Source organism: Gossypium hirsutum, chromosome A06 (genome assembly GCF_007990345.1).
Source record: "Gossypium hirsutum isolate 1008001.06 chromosome A06, Gossypium_hirsutum_v2.1, whole genome shotgun sequence".
Classification (NCBI taxonomy): domain Eukaryota; kingdom Viridiplantae; phylum Streptophyta; class Magnoliopsida; order Malvales; family Malvaceae; genus Gossypium; species Gossypium hirsutum.
The window spans coordinates 1,616,342-1,638,226 of NC_053429.1; the positions used below are offsets into that span (position 1 = coordinate 1,616,342).

Consider the following 21,885-nt stretch of genomic DNA (forward strand, 5'->3'; position numbering starts at 1 on the left):
AAGTTGTCTTCCAATGTTCCTTGTGCCCCTCAAAAATCTTTCCAAACTTGAATAAAATGAATTCTCTGCCATTCTTAAAATTTCAAAAAGAATCATCACATACCTTGTTTGACTTGAGAGGATACCAAGCTCAACATTTGATGGTTGAAATACCATGTGGTATTTTAATTTTTTTCTACTGCTATATAATTTTCATTTTCGTCCTTGTTGTTTGTTACTATTTTAATGTTAATAACCTTAGTTGCGTGACAAGCTAGTACAGCCTATATTTGTGCAATATGTGTCACTTGGTTTGATAAGAATCTAAGGAGGATTTTGTGTGGTTGCTACGGCTGTTGGAGAATCTTTTTTCGTGTGATTTTGATTCGGGTCAATTTTGGATTATGATTTGAGTTTGAATTTTTTTGGTTCAAGCCAATAGGAATTCAGATGATCATTTCAAGTTTTGGTCAACTTAGGTTCATACGATTTCGGGTTATTGTTTGGGTTATTCAAGTTTGGATTATTCTGGATTTGGGTTGAGTTAAGTTAATATGAATTAGATTAATTTGAGTTTTAAAAAAAATTGTCATTTTGATTCAATTCAATTTTGGAGTTGGGTTTGTGTTTGTGTTTGAGGTTGAAGTTGAAGTTCTTTTATTTGGGTCAATAAGATTTTGAATATTTCAATAAGTTATGATCGGTTCATGTTTAGATCATTTCAAATTACTTGTTCAGGTTATTTAAATTTAGATCATTTTAAATTTTGGTTAATTTTTCAGATCAATTTAAATTGTGTTAAATAAATTCAAATTATTTACGTTTTATAATTAAATTGATTAGGACGAATTCGGAGGATTTTGAAAGAGAAAGATTGAGTGGAATTCTCTTATGAGTATCTCATCAAAGTACAAGGTTGATGCCTATCTTAGGAAAGATACCATCAATTCAATGAATGTAATAAAATAAAATCCATATAAAATAAAATTTTAAAACACTTATTTTAAAATTATAATTATCAAATTAAGTATAGGAACGAAAAGCATAAGTAAAAATTAATCAACAAGAAAAAACTAGAATTTTCATTGTAATCAATAGAGTATAGCAGCAAAGTATGTAGCCAAGCTAGCTAGAGCATGAAAAACCAAAAATTATATCTAAAATTCAAAGAACCATAGTGGGTAAAAGCATTTCGAAGGCCTTTGTATTAGGAGTCTTACTTGAAAAACGGATAATTTAATCTTTGTCTATTAAATTAAAGAGCAAACAAATTCTTTCTGTTAAAAATTGGCATGGTTAACAGAATAACCAGACAGTTACACGTGACATGCAACATGTACATCATTTTGGCATAGAGAGATCAGTTTTTAATAATAGAACTTGATGAAATTTTTAATAAAATAATTAGTTTGCTATTTGATTGAATATATCAGGATTAGTTTGTCCACTTTTTAAGTCAAAGAAGTAAAATACAATCTAAATTTCGTATAAGGACCTCAATAATACTTTTATCGACTGTATTGTATAAAAGTACCCCAAAATGCAATTATTTTACAAAGCACTTGCGAGTAGCGATAGGAGACCACAATGCAATTTAAAAGCTTTTACCATTAAAAGTAAAAAACGTGCATGAACCATTGTGCTCCCATAGAAATCCAAAAGGACCCATAATGAAGAATATTGAAGTCAAATGAAGCTAATGATGCTTGTATAGTGTGCTATGAGCTTTCCACTATAAGGGAATGGGGGAGAGGTACTGGCCGGTGTCTAAAGCATGGCTAAAGCATGGTTGGTTCCTCGAGTTGAGGAAGTTGTTATTTTCCCAATAAGCTAGGTTTTGATAATGGAGATATGGGTTCCCATTAGTTCATTGCATCTTGAAAATTCGATTCAATTAATTTGAATTTGATCGATAAAAGTATCATAAAGGTTTTTGTATTAAGAGTCAGATTGTATTTTATCTCTTTTATTTAAAAAATTAATAAATTAGTTCATGTACGTTAAATTGAAAAGCAAAGTGGTCATTCTATTAAAAAAATTATTCATTTCAATTTTTAAAAATTGGTCCTTGTACGCCAGTATAAGGTATACGTGACATGAATAACTATCTGATTGTTTTATTAGTCGTGCCATTTTTTAACAGTAAAAATGGATAAATTTTTTAACAAAAATGAGTAGTTTGCTCTCTGATCTAATGTATAGGGACTAGTTTGCTCATTTTTTGAGTAGAGGGGATAAAATGCAATTTGACTCTTAGTATAAAGTCCATTGATAATAAAATCTTGATAACTTGAACCTATTCATTTTAAATTCAAAATTGACTCAAAACTTTAATAACTCAAATTTGAAGTTACTCCAATAAGTAACCTTAAAACGACTTAAACCTAATATGACTTGGCTCGAAAAATTTGACTGGCAAATCTGAATGACTTAACTTAAAATAGAAACGATAGTGAATTTGATGTATAGGACTTGTAAATGAACCGAGTTTGAACTAACGAAACCTTTGGTTCATGCGTGTTCATTTATTTTTTAAGCTTGTCGTGTTTGATTCGTGATCATTAAGAACTTCAAATTATATATGTTTGATATATGTTTTTGTTCGCTTGTTTCAAATTATGTATGTTTGTGTCTATTTATTTAAGTTAAACGAATATGTTCGTGAACATTAAATGAACATGTACATAAACATATAATTAAACATGTTTATAAAAAATATTCATGAATGATAAACAGACAGTAAATGAGCATATATATTACTCATTATCCGCAATATTTGAATTCACAAAAGTAAATCGAATTTGGGTAATGGATAACTAAAGCTTAATATCCATATCTACTTCGAATATATTATAGGTAGTAATTAAAATATTCGAATCTGTATATTATTCAAATCTACAATATTCAAAATTCACCAAAAAAATAAATCAAATATCTACAAATAGTCAAATCTACACTATCCATTTTCATCTCTAACCCAACTCAAATTTGAAACTCAACTCGAAATCAAATTAATCCAAATCCAAAATCAATCAGATTCGTTGAATTAATTATTGGGTCTGGTTGTGACTATTAAGTGATGAACATGGGATGGAGGATTGAGCTTTTTTTTTCTCTTTAACCAGCCGTCAAATCCTAGCCATTGAACATGTTGTCATAATCTTGGTAAGTCAAAGGAATCTATGAATTGGACTTGATGGTTATGGTGTACTTGGAAAAGGGGTTTATAGGAAAATTTAGTGGAGAAGATCATCATGGAAAATGAATGTGGGTTTGAAATTAATTGGGAAAACAGTGAAGCAAGAATATTAATTTTTTTTAATTTTTACTATTTTAAATACAATATATTCACATAAACGTTTAACAGATGATTAGGGACTTCCATGAAAAAAAAAATTCCAAAGCTCACTTGATTGCAATTTATAATTCAAAATGTTTATTTGATGTGATTTTCGATCATATAAACTTAAGAAAAAGTACATTTAATTCACGTCTTCTTAATTATTGTAATAGCAACAATGTCAACAAAATTAAAGCTTGATCCATATATATTTTCTTTATACATGTAATCTCATATTGACCTTTGAATTAAAGGAAATACGCACTTACGTGCGGTGAAACTCATGCCACCTTGTTGTTGCAAAAGCAATGGTGCCAATAGAGCTAAATCCCAATTGGCTTCAACCTTTAAATCATAGAAAAAACACACTTACATATGCCTCATTACTACAATAACAACGATGCCAACAAAATTAAATCTCAATCGGCCTCAACCCTTAAATCGGAGGGAAAAACACACTTAAGTACACCTGAACTTGTATAGCAATAATACCAACAAAGCTAAAGCTTGATAGGGGCAATTTTAAAAAAAATATTTTTCATGTTAATTTTACAATCCATATTTGAGATTCGTGGATGCCTTTGTCATTAATGTTATATTTAATGTTTAAAACAATGTTTTCTCCTTAAAAGTGAAATATACCTTATCATTGCACTTAACATTTGATAGCGTAATCGACATATACTATAGTTTTTAAATATCAAACTTATATCTGATAATGGATGTAAACCACATGGGTTCCTTGCAACCGGTTCACGGGCCTGCTTTGTTCAAAGCAGAGCTCATTAGCTTTGGCCCAAAAAAGTAGACCATTAGGCTCGTATGGAGGACCAATGGACCCATCTTTTGTATGCTTATCTTCAACTAGTTAGCTTCTTTTTTTTTGGTTAAATATATTATCGGGTACTAAACTTTGACAAATTTTAAGATTTAATCCCTATATTTAAAAAGTTAAAAGTTAAGTCCTCTAACTTTTTTGCTTTAAAAAACTCAGTCCAACATGTAACATCATTAGTATTTTCCATCAAAGTTTGTCAATTTGGCATATTGATTAGGTTACCCTTATGATTGAAGAAAAATAAATATATTAAGTTAACAAAAAATACTAACGTTAATGATTGACCTAGAATTTTAAATTATAGGGACTAATTCTATAAAAGCAGAATGATTAACAATGGATTTTGACCTTTTACTTTTTCCTTTCATTGTTGAATATTGGGAATTTCTATTGGTTTAATTCTGTCCACACTCCCTGTACTTTCGGGGCTTTTGAAATTTAGTATCTCTACTTTTAAATTTAAAAAAAAAATTAATCACTTACTTGTCTAATTTGAAAATAAAAATTCAATTGATAATATCTTTAAATGCTTTTTGTTAAATTTGAATATGTGTTATAATTAAAATTAAAATTTTAAATTGTACCTTTGAATGTTAAAATGCCACATATTCAAATTTAACGAAAATCTATAAACAATATTAATAATTGGAATTTATTTTTCAAATCGAATAAGTAAAAATATTAAATTCATAAAAATAGAATCATAATGACTAAATTTCAAAAGTTCGAAGAGTTTAAAATTATATCTACTTGCAGATATTAATGAAGTGGATGAACGTACATCAGTTGCAAAACTTGTTTGCTTATTCGTGCAATCCATGAAAAGTTTTTGACATAAGTATTAAAACTACCCATAATCCCTCTTCAGTCCATAAATAGAAGAGTAATGCACTTTAGCGTACCTAAACTCACGTCCTTCTGCATTGGTAACAATGCACATGCCAATCAAGCTAAGAGTTAATCGACTATATATGAAACTTCGATTTATTCAATTATTTTAAATTATTAACATAATTATTGATAAAATATAATTTTATATTTATATATTGCATATATAAATAATTTATATTTATTTTTTAAAATGTGTATGATCAAATCAAAATTAAAGCTTTATGTATACATTTCAACTATAATTAAAGTTTCACGTGTATAATTACACTAAATTAAAGTTTATGTATATAATTACATATTAATTTAAAATTTATGTATAATTTTGAGATTTATATTTATAATTTATCATATTTGGTCAATATATTGTTACTAAAATTATGTGAAAATAGCTTTAATTTTAATATAAAATATTTATTTTTACATAAAAAATATAAATTAATTATAAATATAATAAAAAGTCTAATTTAATTCGAATGGGGCACCTCAACAATAATGATTGAATTGAATCAAATCGATTACTCGAATCGAAAGTTGACTTAAATATTTATTAGGAGAATGAGATTAAATCAATTGATTCGAAGATTGATATGATATCCGACGGATGGGTTGAGTTTTAAAAACATTTCGCACCAGTAGCTCGTCTTCCACTTGTCGGATTCTCAACTCTCTTTAACCTTCAAGCAATCTGCCCCCAAATCAAACGGTTTTCAATTCAATCATCACAAATCCTGAACTTAAAAAATTCATTTTCAACATCACTCCCTCTTTAATAACAATAATTAAAAACTCTCTAACTGAAAGAGAATATGCCATTGCCATTATCAACTGCTTCTACATGCATCCTTTCTTTTCTCTCTTCAGGTACCCTTCCTATCTCTATTGAACTTTTTATTTCAAAAATTTCAAATGATCAAAGACCCTTTGGTTGTTTTCTGTTTCTTTTTTTCTTTTCTTTTTTTTTCTGATTGTTATCGAATGATTTAAAAACTTTGTAATAACGAATTATTATTGTTATTATTTTTAATATAATTTGAAGCGAAAACGAAAAACCCTAGTGGCATTTTTTATCGCAGAGGAAAATAGGAAATAGTTAGAGAACTAGAATTTTAATTTTGGGTTTACGTTAATTAATGATTTTGAAGTAGAAGATTACAGTTTTAACTTTATAATCAATGTGGTTTTTGCGTGTTGGATTAGTTAGCCCCTTTTTTCTTTTTATAGAACATTTAGCTTGATGGAAATGGTTCATTTGATTTTGTTGGATCATTAGATTGTTAATTACTTTGGAAACTAAAAGTTTCTTATTAAATTCTAGTAGTCTTTTCTGTTTTTGTTACATATTCTAATTTAGAAATTCACTAAATTTTATGTTTTTTTTTCCTTTCAGTTTAAGGCTTTATACAGTATTGTTATCAGGAACCTGGAGCAGGTCATGTCCACGGTTTTCAACTTCCTTTGTGGGGGAAATGTGGGTGCAATTTGTGAGACGTTGAATTAAGCTAAATAGTTCTTGAGAAATGGGTTCTGATAAGCGTCCAGCTGGATTATTACCCAGAATGGAGAGGGTTCGGACGATTTTAACGCATAAATACCCTTATCCGCATGAACATTCGCGTCATGCAATAATTGCAGTAGTTGTGGGTTGTTTGTTCTTTATCTCATCAGATAACATGCATACTTTGATAGAAAAGTTGGATAATAATATCAAATGGTGGTCTATGTATGCCTGTTTACTTGGATTCTTTTATTTCTTTTCGTCTCCGTTTATTGGGAAGACTATCAAGCCAAGTTATTCAAATTTCAGTCGATGGTGAGTGTTCTAATCTGATGCCTTCATTAATCATGTTGCAAATTGATATTCAGTTGGATGATAATGAGCAGCCATGGCTTATTTGTGGCTTCATATAACTTAAATTCACAGGTACATAGCGTGGATTTTAGTTGCAGCCGTGTATCATCTTCCGAGTTTTCAGTCAATGGGAGTGGACATGAGGATGAATTTGTCTTTGTTTTTGTCAATATATCTCTCTTCTATTCTCTTTCTCCTTGTCTTCCACATTATATTCTTTGGTCTGTGGTATCTTGGTCTTATTTCTCGTGTGGCTGGAAGGAGGCCGGAAATTTTGACTGTTGTCCAGAATTGCGCTGTAAGTGTTGAAGATGCAAATGATGGTTTTACTTTAGACTGCAGGTTTTACCTTTCGTGTGATGCTGTTGCTTATAGGTATTTTCTTCTCTCGCCCTTTGTAGGTTATTAGTATAGCCTGCTGTGTATTTTATAGTCATTGCGGCAACCGTGCAATGTTAAAGCAGAAACCTTCTGTACGAAAAAATTCTAATTGGTTTTGGGAAAAAGGTGAGAGAAACACATGGCTTGCAAATTTTCTTCGTATGAACGAGTTGAAAGACCAAGTTTGCTCATCTTGGTTTGCTCCAGTTGGCTCTGCAAGTGATTATCCACTTCTGTCGAAGTGGGTTATTTATGGTGAGGTACGGCTCTTACTGAATACAAGATTTATATTGTCTGTATCACTCTACGGGTATTCTTATGGTGTGTTTTGTAGTTTTTAATCCTTACTACATATTTTTCTCTTGATATTTTATTTGCAGATAGCTTGCAGTTGTTCATGTTCGGGTCCTTCAGATGAAATTTCTCCTATATACTCACTGTGGGCTACATTTATTGGCCTTTACATTGCCAATTATGTAGTGGAAAGGTCAACAGGGTGGGTAGCAGTATATTAGCTTGTTCCAAAATGTGTGAACCATTTCTATTTGTTGCATGTTCTTGAATGAGAATTGTAATATATCTTGCATGAGATCCACTGTTTAGATTACTAGGTATTCTTGCATTGAGGTTCATTTTCATAGCAGTGGCACTGGACAGTGAACATTCATGATTAGTCTATTGATGATCATTTCCCAGTTTCTTGATTATCTGTCATTTAGATCAATCTTATTAGTTTCCGAGTCTAAGATATATATATTTTATAGGATTGAGGTACACTTTGTTTCTACATGCCTTGATCTTTACTATTTATCTTAAATTTTTGTTGTTCTACATCAAATTCAGGTGGGCTCTTACTCACCCTTTGTCTGTTGAAGAATATGAGAAGCTGAAAAAGAATCAGATGAAACCAGATTTCTTAGATATGGTTCCTTGGTATTCAGGGTAAATATTTAATATTTCTTTGTCTTTTACCTTTTGCTTCACCATGTGGTAGGAGTGAAAAGATTTCAATCTTTTTAACTTTAGTATGCTTATCACAAACTCTGCAGAACATCAGCTGACTTGTTCAAGACTGTTTTTGACCTCTTAGTATCAGTAACTGTGTTTGTTGGCCGGTTTGACATGCGCATGATGCAGGTAGAGTTTTAAAATTTGATAATTTATGCATTGATGTATTTTCCTTTTTTGTTTTGTAAGGATAAATCTCCTGATAAATATTCCATCAACAAATGACTTTCTATCCCCCTTTATGCCTTTTGTCAGGCTTCAATGAGCAGGGTCCATGAAGGAGCTCAACAGTATGATCTTTTTTATGATCATTTGAGTGAAAGGGAGGATCTATGGTTTGATTTCATGGCTGATACCGGTGATGGTGGAAACTCGTCATATGCTGTGGCTCGGCTACTTGCTCAGCCTTCCATACAGGTTACTAAAGATGATTCTCTACTTACGCTGCCACGTGGGGACCTGCTACTTATTGGAGGAGATCTTGCGTAAGTTAGTACTTTCATATTGATTGTTTATTATTCGTGAAGCTAGAACCTTTAACATAGCTGTTTGAATTTTTGGTTGATGATTTGGTCATAAAGTACTCTCATAGTACTAGTTATCGCTCATAACCTGGTTGCGTGTAGGTATCCTAATCCATCAAGGTTTACGTATGAAAGGCGCCTCTTTTGTCCTTTTCAATATGCTCTCCAGCCTCCACCTTGGTACAAACCCGATCACATTGCTGTAAACAAGCCCGAATTACCTGAAGGGGTTTCTGAACTCAAGGAATACAATGGACCCCAGTGTTTTATCATTCCTGGAAATCATGGTAGGTTGTACTTTTTAACGCAAAATTTATCTTCAGTGATCTATTTTTCTCATGTAAGAAAAATTCAAAGAATTTGTTTTCATGTATTTGTTAATAAAGAAGTTCACTATTATTATTGCTATCTAAAGATTCAACCTAGTGCAATGGAATTATACTTCTGACTTTACAGATTGGTTCGATGGACTTAATACTTTTATGAGGTATATATGCCACAAGAGCTGGTTGGGTGGCTGGTTTATGCCACAAAAGAAGAGTTACTTTGCTTTGCAGCTCCCAAAAAGATGGTGGGTATTTGGTCTCGATTTATCACTCCATGCCGACATTGATGTATACCAGTTCCAGTTCTTTTCTGAATTAGTAAAGACCAAGGTATCGTTACTTCTAAGATCTATCCCTTTCTGTTATGTTTGCTACGAGAAAATACACTGTAAAAGTACTATAAAAGCCCTTGTAGTAGAAGTTAGATTGTATTTTGCCCCCTCTACTCAAAAAATGGGCAAATTAGTTCTAGTACATTAGATCAAATAGCAAATTGGTCCTTTTAGATAAATATTTCATCCATCTTTACTATTAAAAACTGGCGTGGTTGATAGAATAATCAGAAGTGCCACGTGTACCTTATGTTGACATATAAGGATCAGTTTTTAAAGACAAAAATTGTCAGGACTTATTAACAGAAAGATCAGTTTGCTCTTTGATTTAATGTATAGGGACTAATTTGCCCTTTTTTTAGTAAAGGGAGTAAAATGCAATCCAACTCCTAGTAAAAGGGCTTCCATGGTTCTTTTACCGAAAGTACACCTAAGTGAAGGAGGGATTGTATTTTAACCTAATGGAAGACTCATCTATCTTTTATGGTTTCATAGTAATGTCATGCATTAATGCATTCCAAAGATTTCACATTGCTATAACTCTAGTTTTCTGTCCGAGTCCTGTATGATGCATTTTGATTTTGACGCCTAAGGCATAAGGCATACTGCGATTCATACGTTATGCTGGTTGAACCCTACATTTTCCTTTCAGGTTGGTGAAAATGATTCTGTGATCATTATGACCCATGAACCACACTGGCTTCTTGATTGGTACTGGAATAATGTTTCGGGCGAGAATGTCTCACACCTGATATGTGATTACTTAAAAGGAAGGTGTAAACTTCGAATTGCTGGGGACCTGCATCATTATATGCGTCATTCATGTGTTCCTTCAGAAGGTCCAGTTCATGTGCAGCATCTTCTTGTAAATGGGTGCGGAGGTGCATTTTTACACCCTACTCACGTGTTTAGTAATTTTAGCCAATTTTATGGGAAAACATACGAGTGCAAAGCTGCTTATCCTTCTTTTGATGATTCAAGCAGGGTACTTTTCCATTTCTTTTCTATTGCTTTGAATTCATTTGTCTTGTTCCCTAAGTTCTCACTCAAATTGGGACTGTAACTTGGTGCAGATTGCATTGGGAAATATCTTGAAGTTTCGTAAGATGAACTGGCAGTTTGATTTCATTGGTGGTATTATATACTTCATATTGGTTTTTTCTATATTTCCACAGGTATATTTCTTTTAAATCCTTTGAAGTTCGTTAAGTTTGACTCAGTTTTTCTAACTTTAACTCTCATTGAACCTAAAATGACCTGATTATTGGCTGTGATCCGCTTCTCTCTCTTAGAAAGTTTCATGTAATATTGTAATGTTCTACTGACTAATCTGTTTCCCTCTTTTTCTAGTGTCAGCTCGATCACATATTGCAAGATGATTCATTTTCTGGTCATCTTAGGAGTTTCTTTGGCACGGTGTGGAATTCTTTTGTATACATGCTGGAACATTCTTTTGTATCATTGGCTGGTGTGGTGCTATTGTTGATGTTGGCATTCACATTTGTTCCTTCCAAGTTGGCTCTCAAGAAACGTGCAATAATTGGAATTCTTCATGTTTCTGCACATCTAGCTTCAGCCCTTATTCTCATGCTGCTCTTGGAACTAGGTCTGGAGACATGTATCCGGCATAAACTGCTAGCTACTTCTGGTGAGTTACATTCTAATCACCTGTTCTGCTATCGTAGGATTGTTAATAAGTGATAGTTTCGTGATGACTGTATTCATGCCGACTTTTTAATTGAAGTTAATGACGATTAGTTACTGTGTTCAGGTTACCACTCTTTGTACCAATGGTACCAATCGGTGGAAACTGAACATTTTCCAGATCCTACCGGTCTTCGAGCACGTATAGAGCAATGGACATTTGGCCTTTATCCTGCATGTATCAAATATCTTATGTCTGCATTTGATGTTCCTGAGGTAAGAAACCTCTCCTTGTTTGGGAAATGTGATAACTTTCACGACAAAGGTACCATGGAGGCCATTGTATTAAGAGTCAGATTGCATTTTGCCCCATCTACTCAAAAAATGGGCAAATTAGTCCCCGTACGCTTAGATGAAAGAGCAAACTAATTCTTCTGTTGAAAAATTCATCCATTTCTACGGTTAAAAACTGGTACTTGTATGTCAAAATAAGGTACAAGTGGCTGGTTTGGTTATTTTGTCAACCAAACCAGTTTTTAATGATAGAAATGGATAAAATTTTTAATAGAAATGACCAATTTGCTCTTTAATCAAACTTACAAAGATTCATGTAAAGGGGGTAAGATGCAATTTGACTCATAGCATGGGGCCTCCATGGTACTTTTACCAACTTTTCACTTGTCAATATTGATGGAAAAAAATTGCCTGCCAGGTTATTGCTGTCACTCGGAGCAATATTTGCAAGTACGGAATACAGTCACTTTCCCGAGGAGGTGCTATTATATATTATGCTTCTGTCTTCCTTTACTTCTGGGTTTTCTCGACCCCGGTGGTTTCATTGGTGTTTGGAAGCTACTTGTATATTTGCATTAACTGGCTTCATATACACTTTGATGAAGCATTCTCCTCTCTTAGAATTGCTAATTACAAGTCATTTACACGATTCCACATTAACCGTGATGGTGATCTCGAGGTTTTCACTCTTGCAATCGATAAGGTAAGAAGCCAATATTTATTCACTTGTTACCATCTTTTTTCTTTAGGTTTCTCGTTGACATTTGAAATTGCCTTTTTCCTTTAGCTGCATGTTAAGAACACAGCTATCTGTTTTCTCCCAACGATTTTAACAGTTCAGATGGATTTTGGTTAAAACCAAGTTAACTGACCGAATCCAGGCAATTTGGTTAATTTGGTTTCGGTTTCTGGATTAGTTTAGGGTATTTGTTAACTGACTTTATATTCCCCAAACACAAATCCTATGTTGCTTGCACTCTTTTGTTTTCTTGAAGAACTCGTGTCTGATACATGGATATGAAGATATGATTTACAAGGATCTTTCAAATACATGGAAAAAACTTAGAAAAACTTAATCATATCCGTATCGGATATATACTCATATCCGATAATCACACTTAAGTTGCATTAACGTAGCCTAAATCCATTATAATATTCCCCAAATCCAAATATAAAATAACAAAATCCACCAATATTCCTTATTTTTCTGTTAAGGTGGTCAATAGATCGAACCTATTGAATTAAGTCAGTTTTGTTATTGCGGTTTTTCTTTAAAGTCAGTTCTGCAATCGGTTTTTATTTCTGAAAGGTCGGTTAAGTTCGTTTGTAAGTTGAACTGATTGAACTGATTGATCACACACACTTCGAATATATACATTTGGACACTCGTCCATTTGACGTGCAGGTTCCAAGGGAATGGAAGTTAGATCCCGATTGGGACGGAGAGGCGAAACAGCCGCAACAGTGGAGCCACCGGATAAAACATCCTAGCAAGTGGAGTGCATGTGTAAGTCATCAAGATCCACTGAATACTGTGAGGATTGTTGATCGATTTATTATTAAACAAACAGATAATCAGGATTTTGCATCAAGTAATGGGTCAATTAATAGTTGATTCTTGGTGCTTTTAACATCACTTAATTGTAGTTTCATTGCATTATGGGTTGTTAGTGGTGGTGTTTAACTGGCTATCATCATTGAAATGTCAGGGTTTATTGTTCCGATTTTTTTATTTTAATTACCTGTGTTTATATTCGTGTCAGACACATATTCGAATGTAAGAATCGGTTAAAGATTCTTCGAGTACATAGAGATTCTACAAAAAATTTTAGTTGGAATTAAATTATAATTTTTTGAGATCAAAATATAATTTTATCTTTTATTAATTTATGATTTCATCACTTCTAAAGGGATTAAATAGATTTTTTTTAAATTTTTTTGAAAGGATTGAAGTATAATTTTACTATATATTAATTTAAAATTTCATTATTCAAGAAAGTATTAAATTGAATATTTTTCGGGGTGAGGGGCTAAGGCCCTTGCCTACCCTTTAAATTCACCTCTAGTTGAAACCGACTTAACAGGTGCTATTTAGTCGTGTTGGTTTTATCAAGTCGATTAAGTTGGTAAAGTCAATTTTAAGATCAGTTATATTAGGTTTTAATAGACTTCTAATAAATAAATATTATTTTTAAAATTTTTAAATATAATCTATAATTCATAAGTTAACATTTGGTTTTTCTTGAAAACATTGTTCATATCTTTTGAGCTTTTTGAACAACATGAATTCGAAATGATTCGCATAAGCAACTCAAAATGATTAACATTCAGAGTGATCAAAGTTTGAAATAATTTGAATTCGTAATGATCATTTAACTCATGAACAATTTTAATTAAGACGATTTTAAAAGTTTTGATCAAATTGATTAGTCGAATTAATTGAATTGAGAATTAATCGAGATATCGATCCAAAAAGAATTATAAATTGATACAGACAGGTTGAATCGAATTTTATTATAATTATTTAATAAAATTTTACAATTTTAATTTTTAATAATTTTTTAATTTTAAATCAAACCATATAATTAAATAAAAAACTGATGATATGACTAATTTAACTAGTAAATCGATTCCAAAAATATTATCCATCCTATCCATAGTTGTAATTGTCATGTGAGGTCCATTATTTCTCCTTCTTGAGTACCTCACATCTGTCGTCAGCATCATACGTATGAAAGGATGATATCAGCTTCAATTTTTGAATGTGTTGTAATGCTTTTACGTGGGCGCGATACGAGAATTTTTTTTAGGGGTGGGATTTAAATTATAAATTTTTAAGAAAATTAAAAATATAAATTTATTATTATGTTAATGTAAAATTTTATAATTTTTAAGCGATTAAATTATGGGTAAATTAATTATACTAGAGGTTATTTAATTGTAGTTTTTTTAATCACTTAATTATAAAAAATTATAAAATGATCATTTAAGTATTAGTAATTTTTTTAGCCATTTAATTGTGAAAAGTTGCAAAATAGTCACCGAATAATTCGATTTTGTCTTCTTCTTCTTTTTTGTTATCAACTGATTAACATAAAAACGGAAAGGCTTAAAAAATATAAGATAGTTGGGTGATAAAAAAAGACAAAATTGAATAGTTGAGTGCCTATTTTGCAACTTTTCATAATTAGATGAGCAGAACAGAAAAAATCATAGCTGGGTGACTACTAATATAATTTGCTCTTAAACTATAAACTTTTTGCTACTTTTTGCTCTTGGAGATAGTATAATTGAATTTTAAATTTTAGGAGAGTCAAAAATACAATTTTACTATTAAATTAACTTAAAACTTTACAATGGTTAAGTTTTCATTTTATGGGGAAATTAAAAGGGTTAAATAACTTTTTGGGACCTATATTTGATGACTATTTTCACATACCTAAATTTTTTTTTGTTCAAATTAAGCATTGAAATTGACAGTTATTTTTATATTGATACTTGATTTTTTTTTAATCCAAATTAGACTTTAAATTGAGTATTAGTCAAAATCATATATTAAAATCGAAACTTTCTAAATTTGAAGTAGAAACAAAAGCTACGTATCCCTTTTCACTCTTTATTACCAAACGGTTTTTCATTTCTCATAAGCCAAATTGTCGACATTGTAACACCCACAACCACCAATCATCTCTTCTTCATTGTACCTCTAAAAGAGGGCATCAAACCCCACCATTGTAGAATCAAACACAAAATAATCCAATAGAAAGAGCATGAACCCAGTCCACTAAAGTTGCTTTACACACCACTTGGACATACAAATTGTCTGCTCAATAATATAATTGGAAAGGAAAAAATTGGTAAGATTGTATGGTTTACTTTGAATAGAAGTTAAATTTTATCTATTTATTTGGTTACTTGATAGACATACTAGATTAAAATTTGATCATTATAAATCGATTTTCCCTTTACCTATTAGGGTTACACATGCAAAAATGCATTAAAATTTATAACTTCCATCACTTAAGATTTGTGTAATTAAGGGAAGAGATTAAGAGGGAGAAATCAATTTATCGAGTTCTTAAGCTTGTGAAAGTCATATTATTCTAAAGATCTTAAAATAATTGTTTATGATTTGAAGGATTTGATTTACATAATATTTAGATCTAATATATCTTACAGAAATGGATTGCAAGAAACATATAATTGAATGTTAGAAAGTAGAGAATGTTTCATAATACCGATCATTAATTACCCCCATTACCAAATCACACTTCTTCCCGAGCCGTTTGAAAATCATGAATTTGAATGCATTTAAACGTTTTTTAAAAAAAATTTAATTCATGATTTGACTTTTGAACCATACCCCTTTTTTTTCATTTTGGTATCTAAATTATTTTTGTCTCACTTTGATACTCGAATTATTACTTTCGTCTCAATTTATCCAAAAAAAAAAAATAAAAGTTGCCAATTAGAATGTGACATCACATTTTAATTGGATGTCGGTAAATTTTTTTTGGGTAAACTAAGAAGAAAAGGATAATTCGAATACAAAATTAGGATAATAAAAGTTTAAGAACCAAATTAAAAAAAATAAGTATAGTTTAAAGGCTATATCAGCACCTGAATTATATCTATTTTTTCATTTTGGTTTCTAAAATTTTTGTCCAACTTTGATATTTGAATTATCATTTTCATCTCAATTGACCCAAGAAAATAAAAGTTGCCAATTAGAATGTGAAACATGTCACGTTTTTATTGGATGTCGATAATTTTTCAGGTAAAATGGGACAAAAATGATCATGTAAGTGCCAAAATAGGATAGAAAAATTTACATACCAAAGTGAAAAGATATGTATAATTTAAAGGTCAAATCATGCATAAAACCTAAAAAAATTCATGCTAATGTTGAACCATTACAATGCAGTCTTAATAGATATGGTTTACTTGGGAACTAATAAGTTCTTAGAAGTTACGTTATAGATCTTCAATGGACCACCTAACTCTTAAATTTCGTATCTACCATTCTCTAGGAACTTGGTCTAACCAACAATTCTCCAAAAAGAAAAGTAAAAACCAAACAAAACCCTTCGATTAATGCTCCATTGACATATCATTAAAAGAAAAGTATAAAGTTTGGTGAAATTTGATGCAATTTTTCCACATATAGTACCATTAAGGATAGGATCAATGTGACTATAAATGCCCAAGTAGAAATCAATATAAACTCGACCAATATCAAAGCTCTTTTAAGGTTTTATCAAACTTCCCTTTAAATCACAAATACCATTTAGATTATAATGGAGGGTGTAAAGGAACAGTTACCAGCTCCTATATATAGAAATTTAACCACCGTACTTAGCATTGATGGTGGTGGAATAAGAGGGATCATCCCTGGAATTATACTTGGTTTCTTAGAATCTGAACTTCAGGTACGTACGTACACTCGTTCACTATAATATACATGCATGCACACAAGCATGTCTGTATATATATATATATACACACATACATATACCATGTGCTATATTTTAGTCTTATTAATTTGGGTCAAGTTTAGGGAGCTAAAGAGGCTGATTAGGACCCACGTCATTTGAGTTTGATCATTAGGGTTTTCAGATCAAGTTATTTCAAGTTCAAATCATTTTATTTTTTGATCGCTTCTAGTTATTTATCAAGTTTTCTAAGGTTACTTGTTCTGGTCATTTCAGGTTTGAGTCAATTTTAAATTCGAGTTGGGCATGTTCAAGTTTGTTGAGGAAAGGTCAATGGACCTCTCAACTGGTTGTGGTATTGTCCATTGTCAAGGTTGTCTCCCCACTCTGCGAAGAGGTGATAGGTTCACTGAGTAGGAGCTAGATAAAGTATAGTATCGTGTGCTCCTCAAGATTACCTATAAGCCCTATGCTCACATTTCCTTTAGTAGGTAGCCGTGCACCATTCACATTCCCGATGAGACACTCCCGCTCTATCAATTTGTCATTTCTTCCGGCAATCTTAGGCATTCAAATTCTTTGAAGACGAAACTTTAACTAGAAACATACTGATTCGTTGATGGATTTGTCGTTACAAACAAACAATACTTTAAAAACTTTATAAAAAAGTCAATTTCTCTCCCAATAGAAGTAGAAAGGTCTAATATATACAAAGCAAATTGACATAGACTACCATAAGTACATTGACCTTTTGCTTATCACTAAGTACAGATTTTATGTTTTGTGTTATTACATAGAAACTGGACGGTGAAGATGCAAGACTAGCAGATTACTTCGACGTGATAGCAGGGACCAGCACCGGCGGCTTGGTGACAGCCATGCTAACTTGTCCGAACGACAAGAACCGACCATTATTTGCTGCCAAAGACATCAAAGACTTTTACTTAACTAATTGTCCTAAAATATTCCCTCAACCAGGGTACAGTACATTTTTTTTGCAGTAAAAGTATCATAAAGATTATTTTACTAAAAATTAAATTGTATTTTGTTCATTCTATTAAAAAATAAGTAAATTAGCTTCTATATGTTAAATCAAAGAGCGAATTAATTTTCTTTGTTAAAAATTTTATCTATTTGTATTGTTAAAAACTGATATGACAGATAAAATAGCTAGGTAGTAAAACGTGACATGCCACGTATACCTCATGCTAATGTACAGGATCAGTTTTTAACCGTAAGAATGAATAAAATTTTTAAAAGAAAGACCGGCTTACTTTTTGATCTAATATATAAGATAAACTTACTTATTTTTTCGAAGAAAAAGATCAAAATGCAATCTAACTCATAGTTAAATGTCTCCATGATGCTTTTACCACCAAAATAATGATTCTAACAGTATTTTATCATATAAAATTAAGTAACATTTTTTTTTTTACTACTAGATGTCCATTGTTTTCTCAAACAACAAAAGTTCTCAAAGCTCTATCAGGACCAAGATATGATGGCAAGTACTTACATTACATTATTAAAAAAAAACTAGAAGGGAAAAGGTTGAATGAGACGTTAACTAATGTTGTTATCCCAACATTTGATATCAAGCTTCTCCAGCCAGTCATCTTTTCAAGCTTTCAGGTTCCCACATATACATATACATATACATATACATATTTGTATGGTTTGTCTTATCATGTCGTGTTTGAACATGCAGGTGAAAAAAAACCCTACTTTGAATGCCTTACTCTCAGACATATGCATAGCAACCTCAGCTGCACCAACATATCTCCCAGCTCATTACTTTAAAACCATAGTCTTCAAAAGGAAAAAAAGAGAAAATAACCTCATTGATGGTGGTGTGGCTGCAAATAACCCAGTCTGCATCGACAAAGAGGAAAGAGAAAATAACGTCATTGATGGTGGTGTGGCTGCAAATAACCCAGCCTGCATCGACGAAGAGGAAAGAGAATATAACCTCATTGATGGTTGTGTGGCTGCAAATAACCCAGTATGCATGGACAAAGAGGCAAGAGAAAATAACCTCATTGATGGTGGTGTGGCTGCATATAACCCAGTATGCATCGAAAAAGAGGAAAGAGAATATAACCTAATTGACGGTGGTGTGGCTGCAAATAACCCAGTATGCGTTCTCAAAATGATAAAATTTATTCAATTATACGGTCAAATATGCAGTAATGTCCTTGTAATTTTACCAAATTTACAATTTTGTCCTTAATTTGCATTTTTTTTTCAGACTTTACTGGCTATGGGGGAAGTGAGCAGGGATATTATTGACAAAAACGTTGATTTGGGTACCCAAGAAAACAAAAACGATAATTCCAAGCGGTGTACTGAAGCCATAGACTATAGTAAATATCTGGTTATTTCGTTGGGGACTGGCTCTAGCTCTGAGGCAAAAACCACAACGAAATACAGTGCTAAACAGGCGGCCGAATGGGGTATGTTAGGGTGGTTAACCAGCGGTGGTTCGACGCCGTTAGTGGATGTTTTTACTCAAGCCAGTGGAGACATGGTCGACCTTCACCTTTCTGTTTTATTTAAAGCTCTTGACCACTCAGATAAATACCTTCGAATCCAGGTAATTTAATGCATGCATTCGCACCTAATTTGAAAAATATTTTGGTTAAATTGCCTATAATTCCTGTACTTTTAAAAAATAGGAATTTAATCCCTATACTTGTATTTCTAGAAATTTAATCCCTCTACTTTTTAGATTTTAAAATTCAGATCCAATGTTAACATTGATAATTTTTTTGTTAAATTTATTGTTGTGACATTTTGAAATAAACAAGTTACTCACTAGATAGTTATGTAATTTTAAAAATGATGTTGTAATTAACCCGACTTTAACAAAAATATTTAACAATATTAACATTTGGACCTAAATTTTAAAATCTAAAAAGTAAACAAACTAAAGTATTGGAAAAACAAGTGCAAGGACTACAGACATATTTTAGCCTTTTTTATGTTTCATGTCCTTTTTACTATTCATGTTTAGGGTTCATAGTTGACTTTCCTAACAATGTTATCTTCAAGAATTGAACCTAGTTCTCTCCTTAAAAGTGCAATATGACTTATCATTATACCTAACAATTGTGCTGAGTTTTTTTTATCCAATGTTCCGAGAACACAAATGTATTTGGTACGAAGGATGAAAATTATAATGGAAACTACTTATATGAAAAGTTAGGTAGAGATAGTATTCTCGATTCATTTAAAAGGAACAAAATACAATTTATTGAAAATGTAGAACAATTTTCTTCTGAAACTTATCTACTTATATTATACTTAAAGCCCCTCGTTAAGTTGTGTTATGAGTCAATTGATATCAAGTTAATTCATTAGTCTGTCTAGTTCGAATCGGTCAAGCCATCGATTTATTAGTCTGTCTAGTTCAATTTAAAAAATCATTAAAAAAATTTAAACATACAGGTTACCAAGTCACCCACCTAAAGCCTTTCTTCTGCCTAGTAGTACCCTAATTGGTACGGTCCAATCGATTTGAGGCTGATTCAAATAACCATGGGAAAACGACTTAAATGGCTTTCATTTTTTTTTTAATTTATAAAATTATTAGTTAATATAATCGTAAAATTATATTTCTTCCTTCTAAAGTTTAAAATTCAATTTCGACCCCAAAAATTTTCTACCCCACCCTTCCTAGCATTCCCTAACTGAAATTGTGCACCAGTTCGAAAATCATTAAAGAGATTCCGGGTAACAATGTTTTAATCTACTGATTGTTATCATCATTGAATTGTACGTAGGATGACAAACTAAAGGGGGATGTATCATCTGTGGACATAGCCACGAGGACAAATTTGGATGAATTGGTCAAAGTCGGCGAGAAACTGTTGAGGGATCCAGTTTCTAGGGTTGACTTGGTAACCGGTAAGTTCAAGCCTGTCACTGAAGAGACTAACGAAAGAGCCCTTAAAAGGTAATATATAGGAATTTGCCCCCCATAAATTTACATCTTGGTCCCATTAATTTTTTTGTTTTACTGTAGTTGAATGATTAATATTTGGAGAAATAAAACAAAGAAAATGATAAAGAATATAATGGAGAAGAGAAATAAATTTTGTATGAAAAAATTCTTTCAAATAATCTTTTATTTCAAGCACACAAAGTTAATAATTCTTCATCACATACAACTCTTTATATAGGAGTTGTGAGTGACTATTCATCTATATCACTATATGCTAGGAGTTGTGACTATTCATGCATGTGTGTATCTTTTCATATTCAAGCCTCTTAACTTTTCATCTTCAAGTCTCTTCACTATTCATATTCAAGTTTTTTCACTTTTCATATTCAAGTCTCTTCACTCTTCTAACTTTTCATAATTTATTTGTGCAAGGTTAATTTAATTATGTGCCAACATTTACTTCATCTCCGATTTCATAATGTATTTATTTAGAGAAAATTTGATGTTTGTAGGTTTGCAAAATTACTGTCCGAAGAGAGACAGAAACGACATCTTAAACCACTTCAAGAGAAGGCTGAAACACGAAAAAGTGACGTTAAAAATTAGTAGTTTTAACCCATAAATATTGGAAGTAAATTGCACTTCCAATAAAACAACACATATTTGTACCTTAGAGTACAAATAACTTTGTGATTTAATAAAAATCCCAAAATGGGATAATTACTTGTAATTCCTTGCTATTGGAACTCTACTCATTTTCTTTCTGTTGTATCCGTACAATCTTAATATTTCATTGTCGCAATTAAATCTACGCCATTTAATTTCATCATTTGTTTAGAGCAGGGTTAGGTTAAGGTGTTTTCGTATTTGGGATGGTTTAAAATATGAGTCTAGTTCGGATTTGAACATTCAAGGCTCGAGTCCAACTCAATTTGAATTTTTTTTAAAAAAAATTGTAATGTAAAATATTATGTTATTTTTATATATTATGTAAGTTATAATATATAAAAATTAGATCTATAGTAGTACATAATCCTACTATAATGTAAACATTAAAAAAATGTTAAGACAACTATATATAAAATTTTAATAAATTAAAAAATA

At 31.5% G+C, this 21,885-nt stretch overlaps 2 protein-coding genes across 5 annotated transcripts; both read left to right on the forward strand.

Moving 5' to 3' along the window:
* The first annotated feature begins 5,599 nt into the window (after window positions 1-5,599).
* LOC107940326 (uncharacterized) lies at window positions 5,600-13,144 on the forward strand. 2 transcript variants are annotated; one of them, XM_016873766.2, is made up of 16 exons: window positions 5,600-5,909; window positions 6,436-6,858; window positions 6,970-7,195; window positions 7,299-7,538; window positions 7,659-7,774; window positions 8,122-8,220; window positions 8,328-8,415; window positions 8,542-8,771; window positions 8,913-9,097; window positions 9,267-9,466; window positions 10,121-10,453; window positions 10,542-10,643; window positions 10,819-11,116; window positions 11,240-11,388; window positions 11,825-12,109; window positions 12,812-13,144. In XM_016873766.2, exons 2-16 carry the CDS (start codon window positions 6,566-6,568, stop codon window positions 13,019-13,021), a joined length of 3,054 nt encoding a protein of 1,017 aa, XP_016729255.1. In that variant the 5' UTR covers window positions 5,600-5,909; window positions 6,436-6,565; the 3' UTR covers window positions 13,022-13,144. The 2 variants fall into 2 exon arrangements, with proteins under 2 accessions (XP_016729255.1, XP_040970730.1); XM_041114796.1 differs by lacking the exon at window positions 5,600-5,909 and having other exon boundaries at window positions 5,933-6,858.
* Window positions 13,145-16,634: 3,490 nt separating this feature from the next.
* Window positions 16,635-21,607, forward strand: LOC107940305 (patatin-like protein 2). Of its 3 annotated transcripts, none has more exons than XM_016873742.2 (7): window positions 16,635-16,835; window positions 17,636-17,817; window positions 18,281-18,470; window positions 18,547-18,972; window positions 19,087-19,431; window positions 20,621-20,793; window positions 21,294-21,607. In XM_016873742.2, the coding sequence occupies exons 1-7, from the start codon at window positions 16,704-16,706 to the stop codon at window positions 21,385-21,387; spliced, it is 1,542 nt and encodes a 513-aa protein (XP_016729231.1). In that variant the 5' UTR covers window positions 16,635-16,703; the 3' UTR covers window positions 21,388-21,607. The 3 variants fall into 3 exon arrangements, with proteins under 3 accessions (XP_016729231.1, XP_016729232.1, XP_016729233.1); XM_016873743.2 differs by having other exon boundaries at window positions 20,621-20,744; XM_016873744.2 differs by having other exon boundaries at window positions 18,547-18,708.
* Window positions 21,608-21,885: the final 278 nt, after the last annotated feature.